Raw genomic sequence first — 16,559 nt, forward strand, 5'->3', positions numbered from 1 at the left:
AGTTTCCTGTTCTGGACATTTAGTATAAATGGAATCGTGCGATGTCTGGCTTCTTTCACGTTGTGTGTTTTCACGATTTGTCCATGTATGAAAAAATCAGCTGAGTGTGGTGATAGACGCCTGTAATCTCAGCTACATGGGAGGCTGAGGCACGAGAATTGCTTGAACCCAGGAGGCAGAGGTTGCAGTGAACTGAGACTGTGCCACTACTCCAGCCTGGGCAACAAAGTGAAACTTTGTCTCAAAACAAAACCAACCAACCAAACAAAAAGCCAATGTTTACAAAATCATAATATTGTAGACAGGAACTGCTGATTTAACCAATGTATGAAATACATTGTATCACCGTATGAAATACAATGTATGAAACACATGTATCAGTATTTCATACTTTTTTGCAGCTGAATAATATTCCATTGTATGGATAGAATGCACTTTATTTATTGGTGTTTCTCGTTTCTGGTTATTTTGAATAGTGCTGCTGTGAACAGCCATATGCATGTTTTTGTGGGGACCTATGTTGTTATTTCTCTTGAGTTTATACACGTTGAGCACCCCAAATCTAAAACTCCAAAATGCTCCAAAATCCAACACTTTTTGAACTCTTAACATGATGCTCAAAGGAAATGCTCACCGGAGTATTTTGGATTTTGATTTTTGGTTTGGGGATGCTCAACCGGTCGTGCAAATATCCAATAATGCAAATATCCAAAATCCCCCAAAGTAAAAAATGTGAAATACTGCTGTTCCCAAGCATTTCAGATAAGGAACACTCAATATATACATTGGAGTGGAATTACTGAATCATATGGTAACTCTCTTTAACATTGCAACGAACTATCAGACTATTTTCCAAAAAAGCTGCACCATTTGACATTCCCACCAGTGAAGTATACTGAGGGGTTCCAGTTCCCCTTCATCCTCACCAACTGTTGTTATTTTTTGTCTTTTTTTAATGCCAGTTATCCTAGAAGGTGTGAGGTGGTGTCTCACTGTGGGTTTGATTTGCATTTCCCTAATTACTAATGATGTGGAGCATCTTTTCTTGTGCTTATTGATTTATTTGTATATCTTCTTTGGAGAAAGGTTTACTCAGACACTTTGCCCATTTAAAAATAGGTTTGCTTGGCTGGGTGCGGTGGCTCATGCCTGTAATCCCAGCACTTTGGGAGGCTGAGGTAGGAGGATCATGAGGTCAGGAGATCAAGACCATCCTGGCTAACACGGTGAAACCCTGTCTCTACAAAAAATACAAAAAATTAGCCGGGTGAGGTGGCGGGCTTGTAGTCCCAGATACTCGGGAGGCTGAGGCAGGAGAATGGTGTGAACCTGGGAGGTGGAGCTTGCAGTGAGCTGAGATCTGGCCACTGCACTCCAGCCTGGGCTACAGAGTGAGACTCTGACTCAAAAAAAAAATCTTTGCATAGGATTTCCTTAAATATTCTGGATACAGGTCCTTTATTATGTATATGATTTATGAATATTTTCTTCTATTCAGTGGTTGAAACTTCTGTTGAGTGGTTGTCTTTTCATTTTCTTTTTTTCTCTCAGAATCCAGAAGTCATACATAACCTTTTCACTTTTATTTGTGGTATGGTTTGTAGCACAAGTTTTAAATTTTAATAATGTCCAATTCATCTCTTTTTTTCCCCTTTTGTCATTTGTGCTCTTGGTGTCATATTTAAGAAGACATTTCCCAACCCACGACTATAAAGATTTACTTCTAATATTTTCTTTTAAGGCTTTTATAGTTTTAGCTCTTATACTTATGTCTGTAATCCATCTTGAGTTAAATTTTGTGCATGGCGTGAGGTAGGGGTCCAACTGCATTCTTTTGCATGTGGCTATCCAGTTGTCCCAGCAACATTTTTTGAGAAGTCTGCTTTCCTCCAAGGAATTGTCTTAGCACCCTTGTTGAAAATCGTTAACTCTGAAGAAGAAGGTTTATTTCTCGACTCTCAATTCTAATTCATTGATCTGTAGGTCTATCCTTATTTAGTACCTCACTGTCTTGATTACATAGCTTTGCAGTAAGTTTGGAATCAAGAAGTGTGAATCCTCCAACTTTGTTTTTCCTTTCCAAAATTGTTTTGAGTATTCTTGGTCCTTTGCATCTCTGTATGAACTTTAGGGTCAGCTATTTAATTTCTTCAAAAAAACTAGTGGAGATTCTGACAGGCATTGTGTTGAAGCCATAGATCAATTTGGGGTGTGTTGTCACCTTAACAAAAATAAGTCTTTCATTTCATGTACATGAAATGTCTTTCTATTTATTTCAGTCTTCTTTAATTTCTTTCAAAAGTATTTCCTAGTTTTTTTTTTTTTTTTTTTGGAGACGGAGTCTTGCTCTGTCACCCAGGCTGGAGTGCAGTGGCCGGATCTCAGCTCACTGCAAGCTCCACTTCCTGGGTTTACGCCATTCTCCTGCCTCAGCCTCCTGAGTAGCTGGGACTACAGGCGCCCGCCACCTCGCCCGGCTAGTTTTTTGTATTTTTAGTAGAGATGGGGTTTCACCGTGTTAGCCAGGATGGTCTCGATCTCCTGACCTTGTGATCCGCCCATCTCGGCCTCCCAAAGTGCTGGGATTACAGGCTTGAGCCACCGTGCCTGGCGTATTTTCTAGTTTTTAGAGTACAAGTTTTGCAATTCTTTTGTCAAATTTGTTCCTAAGGGTATTTATTATTTTTGATGGTATTGTAAATGAAATTATTTCTTATATTCCTTTTCAGATTATTCAATGCTAGTGTATAGAAATACATTAGTTTTTTGGCTGAGCCCAGTGGCTCACGCCTATAATCCCAGCACTTTGGGAAGCTGAGGTGGGCAGATGCTTGAGGTCAGGAATTCGAGACCAGCCTGGCCAACATGGTGAAACCCTGTCTCTACTAAAAATACTAAATTTACTCAGGCATGGTGGCACATGCCTGTAATCCCAGCTACTCGGTAGGCTGAGGTGGGAGAATCACTTGAACCCAGGAGGTGGAGATTGCAGTGAGTTGAGATGGCACCACTGCACTCCAGCCCAGGTGATAGAGTGAGACTCTGTCAGAAAGAAAGAGAGAAAGAGAGAGAGAGAGAGAGAGAGGAGAGAGAGAGAGAGAGAGAGAGAGAGAGAGAGAGAAAGAGAGGAGAGAGCTAGTAGTTTTTTAGTGGGTTCCTTAGGATTTTATGTATACAAGACCTTGTTATCTGCAAATAGAAATATTTTTACTTCTTCTTTTTCAATCTGGGTGTCTTTTAATTACTTTTGCTGCCTAATTGCTGCCCTGGCTAAAACCTCCAATGTAATGTTGGGTAGAAGGGGTAAGAATGGATATCCTTCTCTTATTCCTGATCTTGGGGGGAAATCAGTCATCCTTCTTCCTTGAAGTATGACATTTGCTGTGGGTTTTTGTAGATACTCTTCAGCACTTTGAGGAAGTTCCCTTCTTCCAAATTTGTTAAGTGTTTGTTGAGGCTTTTTTTTTTTTTTAATCATTAAAGATGTTGGATTCTGTCAAATGCTTCTTATGCATCTACTGGAATGATTATGTGGTTTTTGTCCTGTACTCTGTTGATATAGTGTATTTTATTGTTTGGTTTTCATACATTAAACCAACCTTGCATTCCTAGGATAAATTCCAGTTGGCCATGGTGTTTTGTTTTGTTTTGTTTTGTGTTTTTGAGACAGAGTGAGACTCTATCGCCCAGGCCAGAGTGCAGTGGTGTGATGTTGGCTTACTGCAACCTTTGCTTCCTGGATTCAAGCAAATTCTCCTGCCTCACCCTCCTGTGTAGCTGGGATTACAGGCATGTGCCACCACACCCAGCTGATTTTTGAATTTTTAGTAGAGATGGGGTTTCATCATGTTGCCAAGGTCTGGTCTCGAACTGCTGACCTCAAGTGACCCTCCTGCCTCGGCCTTCCAAAGTGCTGGGATTACAGGCATGAGCCACCATGTCCTGTCTGGCCATGGTGTATCACCCCTTTTGTATGTTGCTGGATTCAGTTTGCTATTGTTTTGCTGAGGGTATTTGCATGTGTGTACATAACTGTTACTATTTTTCCCCAATTATGTCAAGGGATCTGTCAAACACCTATTGATACTATTTTCTGAATATGCACACACATCAGATAAACCACCTAATGCCTCTAAGTCCCATTTCCCTCCCCTGGAGGACTTCCTGCTGCCTTCAGATCTTCCACTCCCTTTCAGACTGGCCACTGCATGGTCTAAGCTGTCACTCCAGTGCCTTCTTCACGCCTCCCTGCCTGGAGCCATGGCTTTTATTCTTTCTGGGTTTATTTTCCTTCTTTTGTCACAGTGTGTTCTCTGGCCATTTACTGCAAAGGAGTATGTGAGAAGTACATGTTTTGTGTTCATCAATGTCTGAAAAAGCCTTCATTCTTTTCTTACCCTTGATTGATGGCTTCACAGGATCTAGAATTCTGTGTTGAAAAACATCCATCAGACATTTGAAGAATTTGCTCCATGTCTTCCAGCCTCCAGCAATGTGGTCCCCTGTTGATGGCCCTCCTGGCCACCCAGTATTGTGTCCCGGCCACTCAGTTTCCTATGGTGTGGTCTTGATGCAGGCCTCTGTCCAGACCCAGGGCTTGGTGGGCACTCTTGGGCCCTTCCATATGAATGCGTGATTTTCAATCTGAGGACTCTCCTTGGATTGTTGCTTTGACATTTTCCTCGACTCCATTTTTCTCTGTCTTTTCTTTCTGGAACCCCCGTAAAATGGATGTTGGACTTTCAAGATGGACCTTCTGATTTTCTTATTTTTTTTCCCACTCCTGATTTCTGTTTTGTAGTCTTTTTCTTTTAGCCTAATCACTGGATGATGGTCCCAGCCTTATCTGGCCCTTCTGTTGAATTGTAAATTTTGACTATCCTATCTCATTTAAAGACCTCTTTCTTCATCTTAGATTCCTTTTTCATAGCACTGTCGTTCACTCTGATATGGTTTGGCTGTCTCCCTACCCAAATCTCACCTTGAATCATAATAATCCCCAAGTGCCAAGGGTGGGACCAGGTGGAGATAATTGAATCATGGGGTGGTTTCCCCCATACTGTTCTCGTGGTAGTGAATAAGTCTCAGGAGATCTGATGGTTTTATAAAGAGAGTTCCCCTGCACATGCTCTCTCTCTTTCCTGCTGCCATGTAAGACGTGACTTTGCTCCTCATTTGCCTTCCACCGTGATTGTGAGGCCTCCCCAGTCATGTGGAACTGTGAGTCCATTAAACCTCTTTCCTGTGTAAATTACCCAGTCTTGGGTATGTCTTTATTAGCAGTGTGAGAACACACTAATACACCATCTTCTTGTATTCCTGATGTTCTTGTTGTGGTTTGTGGTTATTTATTTATTTATTTATTTATCAGACAGAGTTTCACTCTTGTTGCCCAGGTTGGAGCACAATGGTGCAATCTTGGCTCACTGCAACCCTCGTTTCCCAGGTTCAAGAGATTCTCGTGTCTCAGCCTTCTGAGTAGCTGGGATTACAGCCACGTGCCACCAAACCTGGCTAATTTTTTGTATTTTTAGTAGAGACTGGGTTTCACCATGTTGGCCAGGCTGGTTTCGAACTCCTGACCTCAGGTGATCCGCCCGCCTTGGCCTCCCAAAGTGCTGGGATTACAGGTGTGAGCCACTGCGCCTGGCCTGTGGTTTTATTTATTTAATTAATTAATTAATTTACTTATTTTGAGATGGAGTCTCACTCTGTCTCCAGACTGGAGTGCAGTGGCACGATCTCGGCTCACTGCAAGCTCCACCTCCCAGGTTCATGCCATTCTCCTGCCTCAGCTTCCCGAATAGCTGGGGCTACAGGTGCCCGCCACCACGCCCGGATAATTTTTTGTATTTTTCATAGAGACGAGGTTTCACCGTGTTAGCCAGGATGGTCTCGATCTCCTGACCTCGTGATCTGCCTGCCTCAGCCTCCCAAAGTGCTGGGATTATAAGTGTGAACCACCGTGTCTGACCCCGTGGTTTTATTTTTATGAGAGAGTGAGCAGCAGTCTGATTGGAGGCTTGAAGGGGAGGACTGGAGAGCCTCTCAGGAAGGTTGGGCGTCAAGCCCTTCTCTTTTAGAGGGACCCTGGGGTCAGCATCTCAAGCCTTCACTGGGCCTCTCAGTGTCTCACAGAAGAGTCTCCAATCTGCTATGGGGGGTGGGGGGACGGCCGTCCACTCTCCCCACGTCTGGAGCCTCTCAGAACCCACATCTCCAGGGGAAGATCCTTCCATACATGAGCAAGCACATCACCCCCTGCAGAGGGACCTGGGGTAGCTCTGAAGATGCAGGAGGAGGCAGGAGGGGCACACTGGCTTGTCTTGCTCAGTCTCCCTCTCCTCCAGCCCCAGCTAAGGCTCACCTCTCCTCCATCTACTCTGCATCCTCCAGGGTTGGTTGGAATCTCCCATCCTCTGCTGTTGCCTCTGCCTATTCTCTCGTCTTTGTGGGTTATACGTTTTGCTTCCCTCCCTCCCTCGCTCTCTTCCTCCATCCGTTCCTTCTTCCTTCTTCCCCTTTTGCTGTTATTTTGTGGGATCTGGGGAAGGAGAGGCTTGAATGGCAGTGACCCGTTCACTGTGTGTAACTCGAGACCCCATGTCCACTCTGTCCTCAGGGTCCCACAACGAGGAGGACCATCTCGGGCCGGTGACCCTGGGTGGAGGTGCTGGCCCACCATGGGGCGTGGGGAACCAAGTCCCCACCCCGTTCTGGCTGATGCCAAAGCCTCTCTCTCTCTGCCTTCCAGAACATGCCCAACGTCCGTGATCACGATGCCTCTGTCTACCTCCGCCTCCAAGGGGATGCCTTGTCTGTGGGTGGCTATGAGGCCAACCCCATCTTTTGGGAGGAGGTAAGATGCCAAGGCCCTGGGATAATGGGAGGGAGTCAAGGCTGCATCTCAGCATTGAGAGGGCTTCTTTCAGGAAGACCACCCTCCTGAAGCTCCTCAGAGGAACACCCGAGAAGTGGCAGGTCCCCTGGCCCCACCAAGCTCAAAGCCATCTTGCTCTTACCCTGAGGGTCCTGGCAGGCAATCAAATCCAGAACTGGGGCAGCTGGAGGGCTTTGCCTCAAAACATCAACAGTGAAGGGCTGCACAGTGCGCAGTGATGACCTCAGAAGGGCATGAGAGCACACAAGTCCCATGTCTTTCAGCAAATGACACTGCCCTCCCAGCCAGCTGCTGCAGCAACATCTCCCCTGGCCTGGGCTGTTCCCCGGGCTGCTTCTGGGGTTAGGGCAGCCCTGCAGCCCCGTTCTATGTGTGTATGCATTTAGTCCACACATGGAATTACTGAGTGGCTACTTTGCGCTAAAAACTGCTTTAATTTCTGGAGAAAGAGGGAAACTAAGATGAAAGTCCCTGACTTTTGATCCCTGTATTTTGGTGGGGAGACATACAATAAACAAACAAACGGCTGGGCAAGATGACTCACACTTGTAGTCCCAGCACTACAGGAGGCTGAGGCGGGTGGATCACTTGAGGTCAGGAGTCTGAGGCCAGCCTGGCCAATATGGTGGAATCCCATCTCTACTAAAAATACAAAAATTAACCAGGAGTAGTGGCGGGCACCTGTAGTCCCAGCTACTTGGGAGGCCTGAGTTCAAGAGTCACTTGAGGCCGGGTGCGGTGGCTCAAGCCTGTAATCCCAGCACTTTGGGAGGCCGAGACGGGCGGATCACGAGGTCAGAAGATGGAGACCATCCTGGCTAACACGGTGAAACCCCGTCTCTACTAAAAAATACAAAAAAATTAGCCGGGGGAGGTGGCGGGCGCCTGTAGTCCCAGCTATTCGGGAGGCTGAGGCAGGAGAATGGCGGGAACCCGGGAGGCGGAGCTTCCAGTGAGCTGAGATCCAGCCACAGCACTCCAGCTTGGGAGACAGAGCGAGACTCCATCTCAAAAAAAAAAAAAAAAAAAGAGTCACTTGAACCCAGGTGATGGAGGTTGCAGTGAGCCCAGATTGCACCACTACACTGCAGCCTGGGCGACAGAGTGAGACTCTGTTACAAACAAACAAGGAATGAAATTCTGGAAGGTGATCATGCACTGAATAAAATTAGCAGGTTAAGGATCAGCCTGGAGAGACTAGAGCAGAAGGATATCCTCTAGATGGGTGGTCAGGGCAGGGTTTTTTGGGGAGGGGACATCCAAGCAGAGCCCTGTACCGAGACCACAAACCAGCGTACCAGGTTTGGGCGAAGAACTGCGCCACTGAGGGGTGAAGGCCTTGAATTCAAACAAGCTGGCTCTTCCCAAAGAGCTGTGGGAAGGTCAGGGTGGCGGGCCCAGTGGTAGAGGTAGGCAGGCTGGTACATGCAGGACTTTGGGGCCATCATGAGCCTCAGGGGGCCAGAAGAGGCTTGTGAGCAGGGAAGGGGCATGGTGGGATCTAGGGGAGTGGGCTGAGGGAGGGTGGGGAATAGGGTGACCAGCCAGAGGCCACGGCAACCATCAAGGGCTGAGTAGGTGGAGGCCTGGGCTGCGGTGGGGAGGGGGAGCAGACAGGCCTTGCTGATGGGTGGGTGGGTAGGGGAGACAAACTGCCGGGACGTGTGGGTGACCACCAGCCCTCTAATGCATCTGATTCAGCAGAGGCTGGCCTGGCAGCCATCACAAGGCAGGTTTTGCATGGGGATGCATGGCCTTCTTGGGGATAAAGGAGACTCCCCCTGCGCTGCCTTGGCAGGTGTCAGACAAGTTTGCCTTCGGCCTCTTTGACCTGGACTGGGAGGTGTTCACCCAGCACATTGAAGGTGCCATCAACCGGGTCCCCGTGCTGGAGAAGACAGGAATCAAGTCCACGGTCTGTGGCCCTGGTGAGTGAGAGCCTCGGAGCTGGGGTGGGCGTCCGTGGGTCTTTGCGTCTGACGACTATTGGTAGTGATGCCCCTTGAGGCCAGCCTGTGTCCCACAGGGGACCCAGGGCTGTCCCCGGGCCCTCTGGCTGCATGACTCCAGCAGCCCTGGGTGCTAGGGGTGGCCTTTATTCCTCAATATGGGTGAGAGGCCTGGGCTTCGTGAGGGCCATCATCTGCCCCAAGCACGAGGCCAGGGCCTCCTCCTGCCTCAAGTGTGGCTCGTCCTGGCTTCCCCACCTGGGCTTCTTCATCCCTAGACTCGACTTTTCTCTGGAATTCTGTGTTTTCATCTGTAAAACGGGAATAGCGGGCCGCATCCCAGCACCCTGTGAGGCTGAGTGAGGAATGGAAGGGCTGAGACCTTCCCTGATGCAAGGCTTATACAGCTGTGAGTCCCAGTTCTGCCTCCAGCCCCAGCCCTCACCGCTCCCAGAGAGCACTGCCCTGGCCAGGACCCCATGCTGCTGGCCTCCCCACTGTTCTTGGCGGCTTGCACCCGGAGGCCAGCTCAGCGGGGGAAGGCTCTAGTGCCAAGATTCCCCTAACTCTGGCCCTCCTCGCTGGCCCCAGGAGAACTGAGTTGGAGGAGGCGGGAGCAAAAAGGTGGGCTCAGCTCCCAGATGCCCCACGTGGGTCATTCGCAGCGCAGCGCAGCCCTGCCCCACCCTGCTGGCCTGGGGAGCCCGGAAGGCTCTGCCCCAGGGGGCGGGTGTGGGGGCTGAGGCTGCTGGCCTGGGCCCTGGCAAAGGTGCACTCTCTGGAAGGCAGGAGGGGGCTGGAGCTGGCCTTGGCACCCTGGTATTTTTAGCCACAGGACTTTGAGCCAGATGTCCCCAAGCTGAGTGTGGGGCAGCCCGGGAGCTACCAGTGACCCCAGAGCACCAACGTTCCTTCATGAGGGCATTCATTCTACATTAAGTGGTACCTCGTTTGTGCTGGAGGCAGGCCCACTCAGGCCAGCGCCCTCCTTCTGGCAGGGGAGACCCAATGCAAGTCACTGACCACAGCCCGTGGGTGGGTGCTCTGACAGGAGGCATGGAGTGGCTGGGTGGCCACGCCTGAGGACACAGACGGGCGGCCAGGAGCGGGGGCAGCCCAGCCTGGCCCTGGAGGGCGAGTCGGTGCTGGGCCTGCCGCGGATACGTGATCTGGGCAGGGGAGCACCAGATGGGCACAGAGATTCCCCCACATCGGGGTTCCTGCAGAATCACATGGGTGTTCCCCACTGCTTCCTGGTAGGGGGAGCTCTAGCCCTGCTTCAGGGCTGGGAGAGAGGTTCAGAGAGACACAGATTTGCCCCCAGGGAAACTTCGTGTCAGAAGCCTGGTGAGTCCCTCTGTGCCTTGAGTGAAGGGCACAGGAGTGGGTGCCCTCTGGAGTAGGTGCATCTGTGGGATGGTGACGGAGCACCAACTTGGCAGGGTGGCCTAGGGACAAGAAGCCACAGGGCGGTGCAGGGCATGGGTCAGGCCCAGCAGCTGTAGAGAGCATTTGAGTAGAGTGGAGCGGCACGAAGCGGGGAGCCCAGGGACTTCCACAGGCCATGCAGGGAGCGGACGACGACCTTAAAGACAGGGAAGAGTCCCAATACAGAAGGGCTGTGGCCCACTGGAGATTCCAGCCCCCTCTGTCCTGGCACGCTCAGCATCAGCTCAGCTGCCGGCCGGGGCTACTTTCATGGATTTGGCTCCATGCGAAGTGCAGCCCCAGGGAGAAGCAGATGGAGCCCCAGGGGCCGGGGCAGCGTGCAGGGTGGGAGCACACGACCGTGACTCACTGCCCCCACCCCTGCAACTCCCCCCCGAGCTTGCGTGGGTCTGGCAGCGAGAAACACAGGCCCGGAAGAATCCCAGGAGCACAGATAACCCCAGGCGTCTCTCTGTCTCTCTCTCTTTCTCTTCCTCTGTCTCGTTTTAATTAGCCTGGGGAGCCGGTACTCCCCACGAGGCCCTATTCTGGGGAAGATGTGCAGGCGAGGACATCTTGGATCTGGTCTGTCGGCTGGATGGGAGACTGGTGGGGAATCAGCATTTCTCCTTGCCAGGCATGGCCGATGGCCTTTGGCCTCCAGAAAAGAGCAGGGAAGTCCCAGGCCCCCATGACTTAGGGAGCGCCCCAGAGGGCAGGCAGAGCTCTCATTCCAGGGTGGTGGAGCTCACCAAGGTCAGGGTGGGAGCCACAGGCCTGGCCCCTGGCCATGCTGCCTGGAGGTCCCATGCGTCCTCGGGTTGCTCAACCCGCCTGAGTCATTTGTGAAACATCCAAGAGACCCTTGTTCCCTGCAGCTGCCCCTCTGCTAGCTCTTGTTAGCGCTCCCCGCAGATGCCCTGTGAGGTTATTCAGAGCTTCTTTCCTGCCTGCCCTGGGCCTGGAAATAGTTCCAGCCCTCCCAAAATGCTCCCTGGGCCATCTCCAAACCCAGCCCAGGTTACCTCCCCCACCCCCTTTTTTAAAAGGTCTCGCCGTGTTACCCAGGCTGGAGTGCAGTGGTGTGATTGTGGCTCCCTGCAGCCTCGACATCCTGGGCTCAAGCCATCCATCCTCCCTTCTCTACCTCCCGAGTAGCTGGAATTACAGGCTCGCTCCACCACATCCGGATGAGTTTTTGATTTTTTTGTAGAGATCCCATCTCACTCTGTTGCTCAGGCTGGTCCTGAACTGGGCTCCAGATATCTGCCTGCCTTGGCCTCCCAAAGTACTGGGATTACGGGCGTGAGCCACTGCACCCGGCCTCAGCTCACTCTTTCTGCCTCATCATCATCTTCTCTGGAGTCTTCCTTGTCTCTCACCCAGATGGCTGCTCTGGCCTCTGCCCTCTGCCCTGATAACCCAGGCCCTCCACCTAGGGCCCTGCCCCTCTCGCCTGCCTCCTCCACCCTCCCCTGCAGTGGCCCTGCCCCTTCAAGGAGCTCTGCCTCTCCTGGCCAGGCTCTCAGCCCAGGCTCCCCGTGGCTCTCTGCCCCCTCAGCTTCTAGCGTGGGGGCCCTGATCGCCCTCCAGGGAGCGGGACGGCGCTTGCTTCTGGTCTGCATGCAGAGGATGGTCCCCCAGACTTGCTGCCCTGGGGTCCCTCAGGCCAGGGCCCGCTGCTTCCTCATCTAGAATCTAACATGGGCTGGTGCTAGGGCGCCAACAGCAGCAGCTGGCACGTCAGTGACGCGTGGCCCTCAGTTTCTCGTGTTTTCTTTACCAGAACGTCTGTTTTTGCTTATTTAAATATTTGCTCCCTCCCTCCGTCAGCTCCTCGACGGCTGGGACATGTCCTGCTCAGCACTGCCTCCCAGAGCCAGACCCAGGACATGAATGTCTGTAGGTGGCGGGCACACAGCCCTCTGAAGGAGCTTCTGCTATCCCAGTTTTATAGACGAGGACACTAAGCCTTGCTCAGAGAGACAAAGTGACTTGTCCAACACCACACAGCTAGGAAGGAGTGAAGCGGGGTTTGAATCCAGGACTGTGGCCACAGAGAGCCAGGGTTCCTGTCCCACCGTGTCCTGGCCTCTGTCTGAGGCTCAGCAGTGACCGCTGGAGCAGGACATCGGTCTCCTCCCCCGCAGAACTTCGGATCCTTTGTTGGCTCAACAGACATTTATCAAGCACCTGCACTTGCTAGGCTCTGACCCTGTGCTAGACCGGGGGATGTGCAGTGAGAAAACTGGTCCCTGCCCTCTCAAGGTCCAGTGGGCAGGAGTGACAAGTCTCTGGCAGGGACACAGCAGGATGCTGGTGCAGTGGGGGAGCCGTGGCATGGTCTCCAGGGTCAGAGAAGGGCTCCTTGTCGGCAGGACAAAGGTCACAAGACAGAGCGGGACCCCACCAGGCAGAACCCAGCCAGGTCGCCGTCAGCTGGTTCTGGCAGCACACATGGAGGGGCTCGGAGAACAAGAGCAGGAGCCAGCGGGGAGACCTCCATAAGGAAGTGGCACTGAGCAGGACCTAGAGGAGGGAGAGGCTTTGGGTGGAGGGGCGCCTGCAGACCCCTGCCTGATCACTGCTCTCTGGGAAGGCCCCACCCCAAGAGTGCGTGCACTGCAAGGGACTCTAGGCCTCTCTCTCCCTTTCAGAATCCTTCACGCCTGACCACAAGCCCCTGATGGGGGAGGCACCTGAGGTCCGAGGGTTCTTCCTGGGCTGCGGCTTCAACAGCGCAGGTGAGTCTGGGCAGCAGTCCTCCTGGCCCCCGAGAGGGCAGTCCTGCCATTCCCAGAGCTCTGGGGGAGGTGGGCACAGGAGCACTGTGGCCGCTGACAGTGGTAGGGACAGGAGAGGCTGGGGAGTCCAGCCCTGCCTGCTCCCCAGAGAATGCACCTTTGCCAGGGTCCAGTCTAGCAGCAGTTCAGCTGGGAGGCGTGCAGCACCCCAGGTTTGGGGAGAGCGGGGCTTGGAGTGTCTGTGCTGTCCGTGGAGATGGGGGCATGGGATTGGACATGGGTGGGGGACCCTGGGGGGCAGACCGCGGCCCTGCACTTCTCTTCCTGCCAGGGATGATGCTGGGTGGTGGCTGTGGACAGGAGCTGGCCCACTGGATCATCCATGGGCGCCCGGAGAAGGACATGCATGGCTATGACATCAGGTAAGTGTCCACTGGGACCTAAGGGCAGGGCCCCCCACTCAGGAGAGGTGGGGTGGTGTAAACAGTGAGGGCTACTTAGAAAGGAGCCTTCCCTGAAATCCAGGTGGCTTCCTGGAAGAGGCAGCAGTGAAGGAGGAAGGCTACCAGTAGAAGGTGTGCAGTGCTGAGGGGGTGGCTGGGGGGCAGGTCCACGCCGCTTTATAGCTTCCAAGATCTCTTGTCCCAGGGTCCTGCCTGAGCCCCTGGACAGCTCTGGAGTCATCAGTGGGATGGCATCATCCCCTCACAGATGGGGAGACTGAGGCCTGGGGGCAGGAGGGAGCAGGGCTGAGCTGGGAAAATTGTGCTGACTGTGTGTGCCGCGGCTTGCACCCAGGCAGCCCTGGCTGTCCCGTTCAATCGTACACTGACAAAGTGGCCAGGAATGAGACCCGGTGCAAGCCACTTCCTCGTCTATAACGCAGGGTGGTGGGGAGGGGCTGTAGAGGTTTCGGGAGCAGGGAGGACATTTGTGCTGGTGAGGCGCCTGGCATGGGGTCCGCACACGGGAACGCTAAGTCATCCTCAGCTGAGGCAGGGACCGGGGTGCTGACAGCCAGAGCCGGTGATGGCAGCCTATCCCGATGGCCTTCTGCCAGTCACGGCCATCTCTTGCAGAGCACAGGGCAGTGGTGCAGGTGCTCCCCAGCAAGGAGAGAGGCTCTTCTTGTGTCTCATACCCGTGGCGGTGGCCTCTCTGACTCACACAGCAGGGCCTGTGGCCCGGGCCGCACCCCATGCATTGAGGGGTGGCGAAGCAGGGCCGCTTGGAGGGAGGCCAGCCTCCAGGTCTCTCCAGCCCACTCTGCTCCTGGCTGCTGCCGGTGGACAGTCTCCCTGGGGAGGCAGTAGGTGGGGTGGGCTCTGGAGGGAGAAGGCCTGGCTCAGCTCAGTGTGCCCCTCACCTCTGCTGACCCAGTCCTTTCTGGTCTGAAGAAGACATTACACCCACTGTCAGGGGGAATGTCTGACCCCATGGAGACAGTTGCACTGAGGTCCCCCAGCTGCTACCTCTCCATGGCACCTGACACAGTGAAGCCTCCTCTGGCTGACTCAGAGCCCATCTGGGCCTGTGCCCCTGTACTCTCCCAAGAGAGGAATGTTCCGGAAATGATAAAGCTGTAAAGGACTTCAAGGAAGGGCCAGTTCAGGTCCCCCCGCTACAAACAGCAAAATGGAGGTGACTTGCCTGAAGTCACCCGACTTTTGAACCAGAGCCAGGTAGGGACCCAGCTCCCTCCCCAGGAGGGACAGTCCTCATGCCCTGGCCTCCCTTGGGGACTCCAGCTCTGGAACCCGACCAGCCAGGGTTCCACCCAGTGGCACTGTGTGGCCTCTCTGTGCCTCTGTGTCCTTGGCTGCAAAATGGATCTGCCCAGCCTGCCCAGCTCCTGACCTGGGGCCTAGTCCCACACTCAGCAGGCAGGATGTTTGCTCATGGGCTGGCAGAGGCCCTGAGGCGGCCCCTGGCAAGTTGGGGACAGGCCTGGGCCTCCTTGGGTCAGCTGTCTTCCTTCCATCACTGGGACTTTGGCGGGAGGGTGCCATGGGCTGCTCTGGGGCTGGTAGCCAAGGGGACAGGTGGGGAGCCCTGAGAGCTGGAGTACAGCAGGGGGAGGAGCACCCAGCCTGTTGGTCCCAGACCCCTGCCAAGCAGCCTGGCTGCTGGCACCCAGGACACATAGGCTAATGCCGTCCTCAGCCCAGCCGTTACCGATGTGGGGCTTCCAAACCCCTTCAGTGTGCCAGAGTGGACGGCTGCCCCCAGCAGGACCAGCCACTGACCCCCAGGGGCTGTAGCACTCATGTGATGCTCTGCTACCTCGGGCCTGTGCCCGGGGACAGACACAAGACACAGACCCTCGGGAGAGAGACACAGCAAGGAGAGGAAGGAGGTGCCTGAGAGAGTCGTTGAAAGACCCAGAAAAGAAAGTGAACAGAGCACGCCGGCACCAGAACGGAGCTTTCCCCTGCCCAGAGACTCCTGATTGCTCCCCTCAGGCCAGAGCCAGAACACGGCTGGGTCGTCCTTCATCTTACACATGGGAGACATGCACAGTGAGGGGGCGTCCCGGGAGACCAGGCAGCCAGAGTCCTCCCTGGGTCCAGGGCCTGTCTGGGCTCCAGGCTGCGCATGAGGGTCCCAGGGCTGGCCAGGCACCAGGCAGCTTCCAGGCCGTGGCAGCTGCCCTGCGCGTGAGTTCCTTTTGAGATCAGATAAGAGGCAGTCACCCCAGCCCCACATCTGTCAGCTGTATGGCCCTTGGTTGGTCAGTCCCTTTTCTCTGAGCCTCAGTTTTGCCATCTGGAAAATGGGAACAATGTATTACCCTCTTGGCGTGCACTTGAGGCTCATGTGTGTGGACGCTTGGCCCAGTACCCCACAGAGGCAGAGCCAGAGCCAGAGTGTAGGCTGGGCTGTGTTTTCAGGGAAATTCCTTGGGGACCGGGTGAGCCAGGGAAGAGTAGCTCTTTATTTACATGAAGAGGGTGGCCCGGGCCCGCCTGGTCCCTCTGCCCACTTACTCACAGGCAGAACTGGCAGCTGCATCCCTGTATGTCACTTGCTGCACCTGCCGCCCGACGTGCACCTCACTGCTGGCCCCCAGGAATCCTCCCAGACCCTCACCGGCTCCATCACTCCCTCCTTCAGCTCCTGGTCAGCGTAGCCCGGCACAGGTTTGGGCTGGCTTTGCCGTGGCCTTGCCGTGTGACCGTGAACACCTGTGAGACCCTTCCGAGCCTCAGTTTCCCTCTCACGTGAGAGAGTTAACCTTGGGTCCCGTGCAGAAGGCAGCTCTGCGGACAGAGAGGATTTCCTCCCACGACAGCACTCAGCTCTGGGCCTGCACTGGAGCTGGGGGTCATGAGCAACAGCAGCTGTTAATGATAATATCATTAATAATAATCCTCACGTCTGCACCTCTACTCTCCATCCATCCAGGTCAGAAAATCCTGCTTGCTAAAATTACGTGCAGACTAAGAATCAGCTCTGACAGGTGCCACTGAGGACAGAAACGCCTCTGATGTGGCGCCTGAGGCAGGCCTTGAGTGATGAGTGAGGTTCCAGCAGGTG

The 16,559-nt window shown here is 53.5% G+C and overlaps 1 protein-coding gene across 7 annotated transcripts in view; it reads left to right on the forward strand.

Moving 5' to 3' along the window:
• The window catches only part of SARDH (sarcosine dehydrogenase), a 77,237-nt gene that overhangs the window by 12,994 nt on the left and 47,684 nt on the right, over window positions 1-16,559 (forward strand). For all 7 annotated transcript variants that reach the window (XM_033238646.1, XM_033238645.1, XM_033238642.1 and 4 more), the window contains 4 exons: window positions 6,755-6,859; window positions 8,700-8,829; window positions 12,936-13,022; window positions 13,354-13,444. In XM_033238646.1, coding sequence (XP_033094537.1) covers window positions 6,755-6,859; window positions 8,700-8,829; window positions 12,936-13,022; window positions 13,354-13,444 — 413 coding nt within the window. The remainder of the gene's footprint in view (window positions 1-6,754; window positions 6,860-8,699; window positions 8,830-12,935; window positions 13,023-13,353; window positions 13,445-16,559) is intronic.

The sequence above is a fragment of the Trachypithecus francoisi genome, unplaced genomic scaffold (genome assembly GCF_009764315.1).
Source record: "Trachypithecus francoisi isolate TF-2019V2 unplaced genomic scaffold, Tfra_2.0 Lachesis_group16, whole genome shotgun sequence".
In the NCBI taxonomy this organism is placed as follows: Eukaryota; Metazoa; Chordata; class Mammalia; order Primates; family Cercopithecidae; genus Trachypithecus; species Trachypithecus francoisi.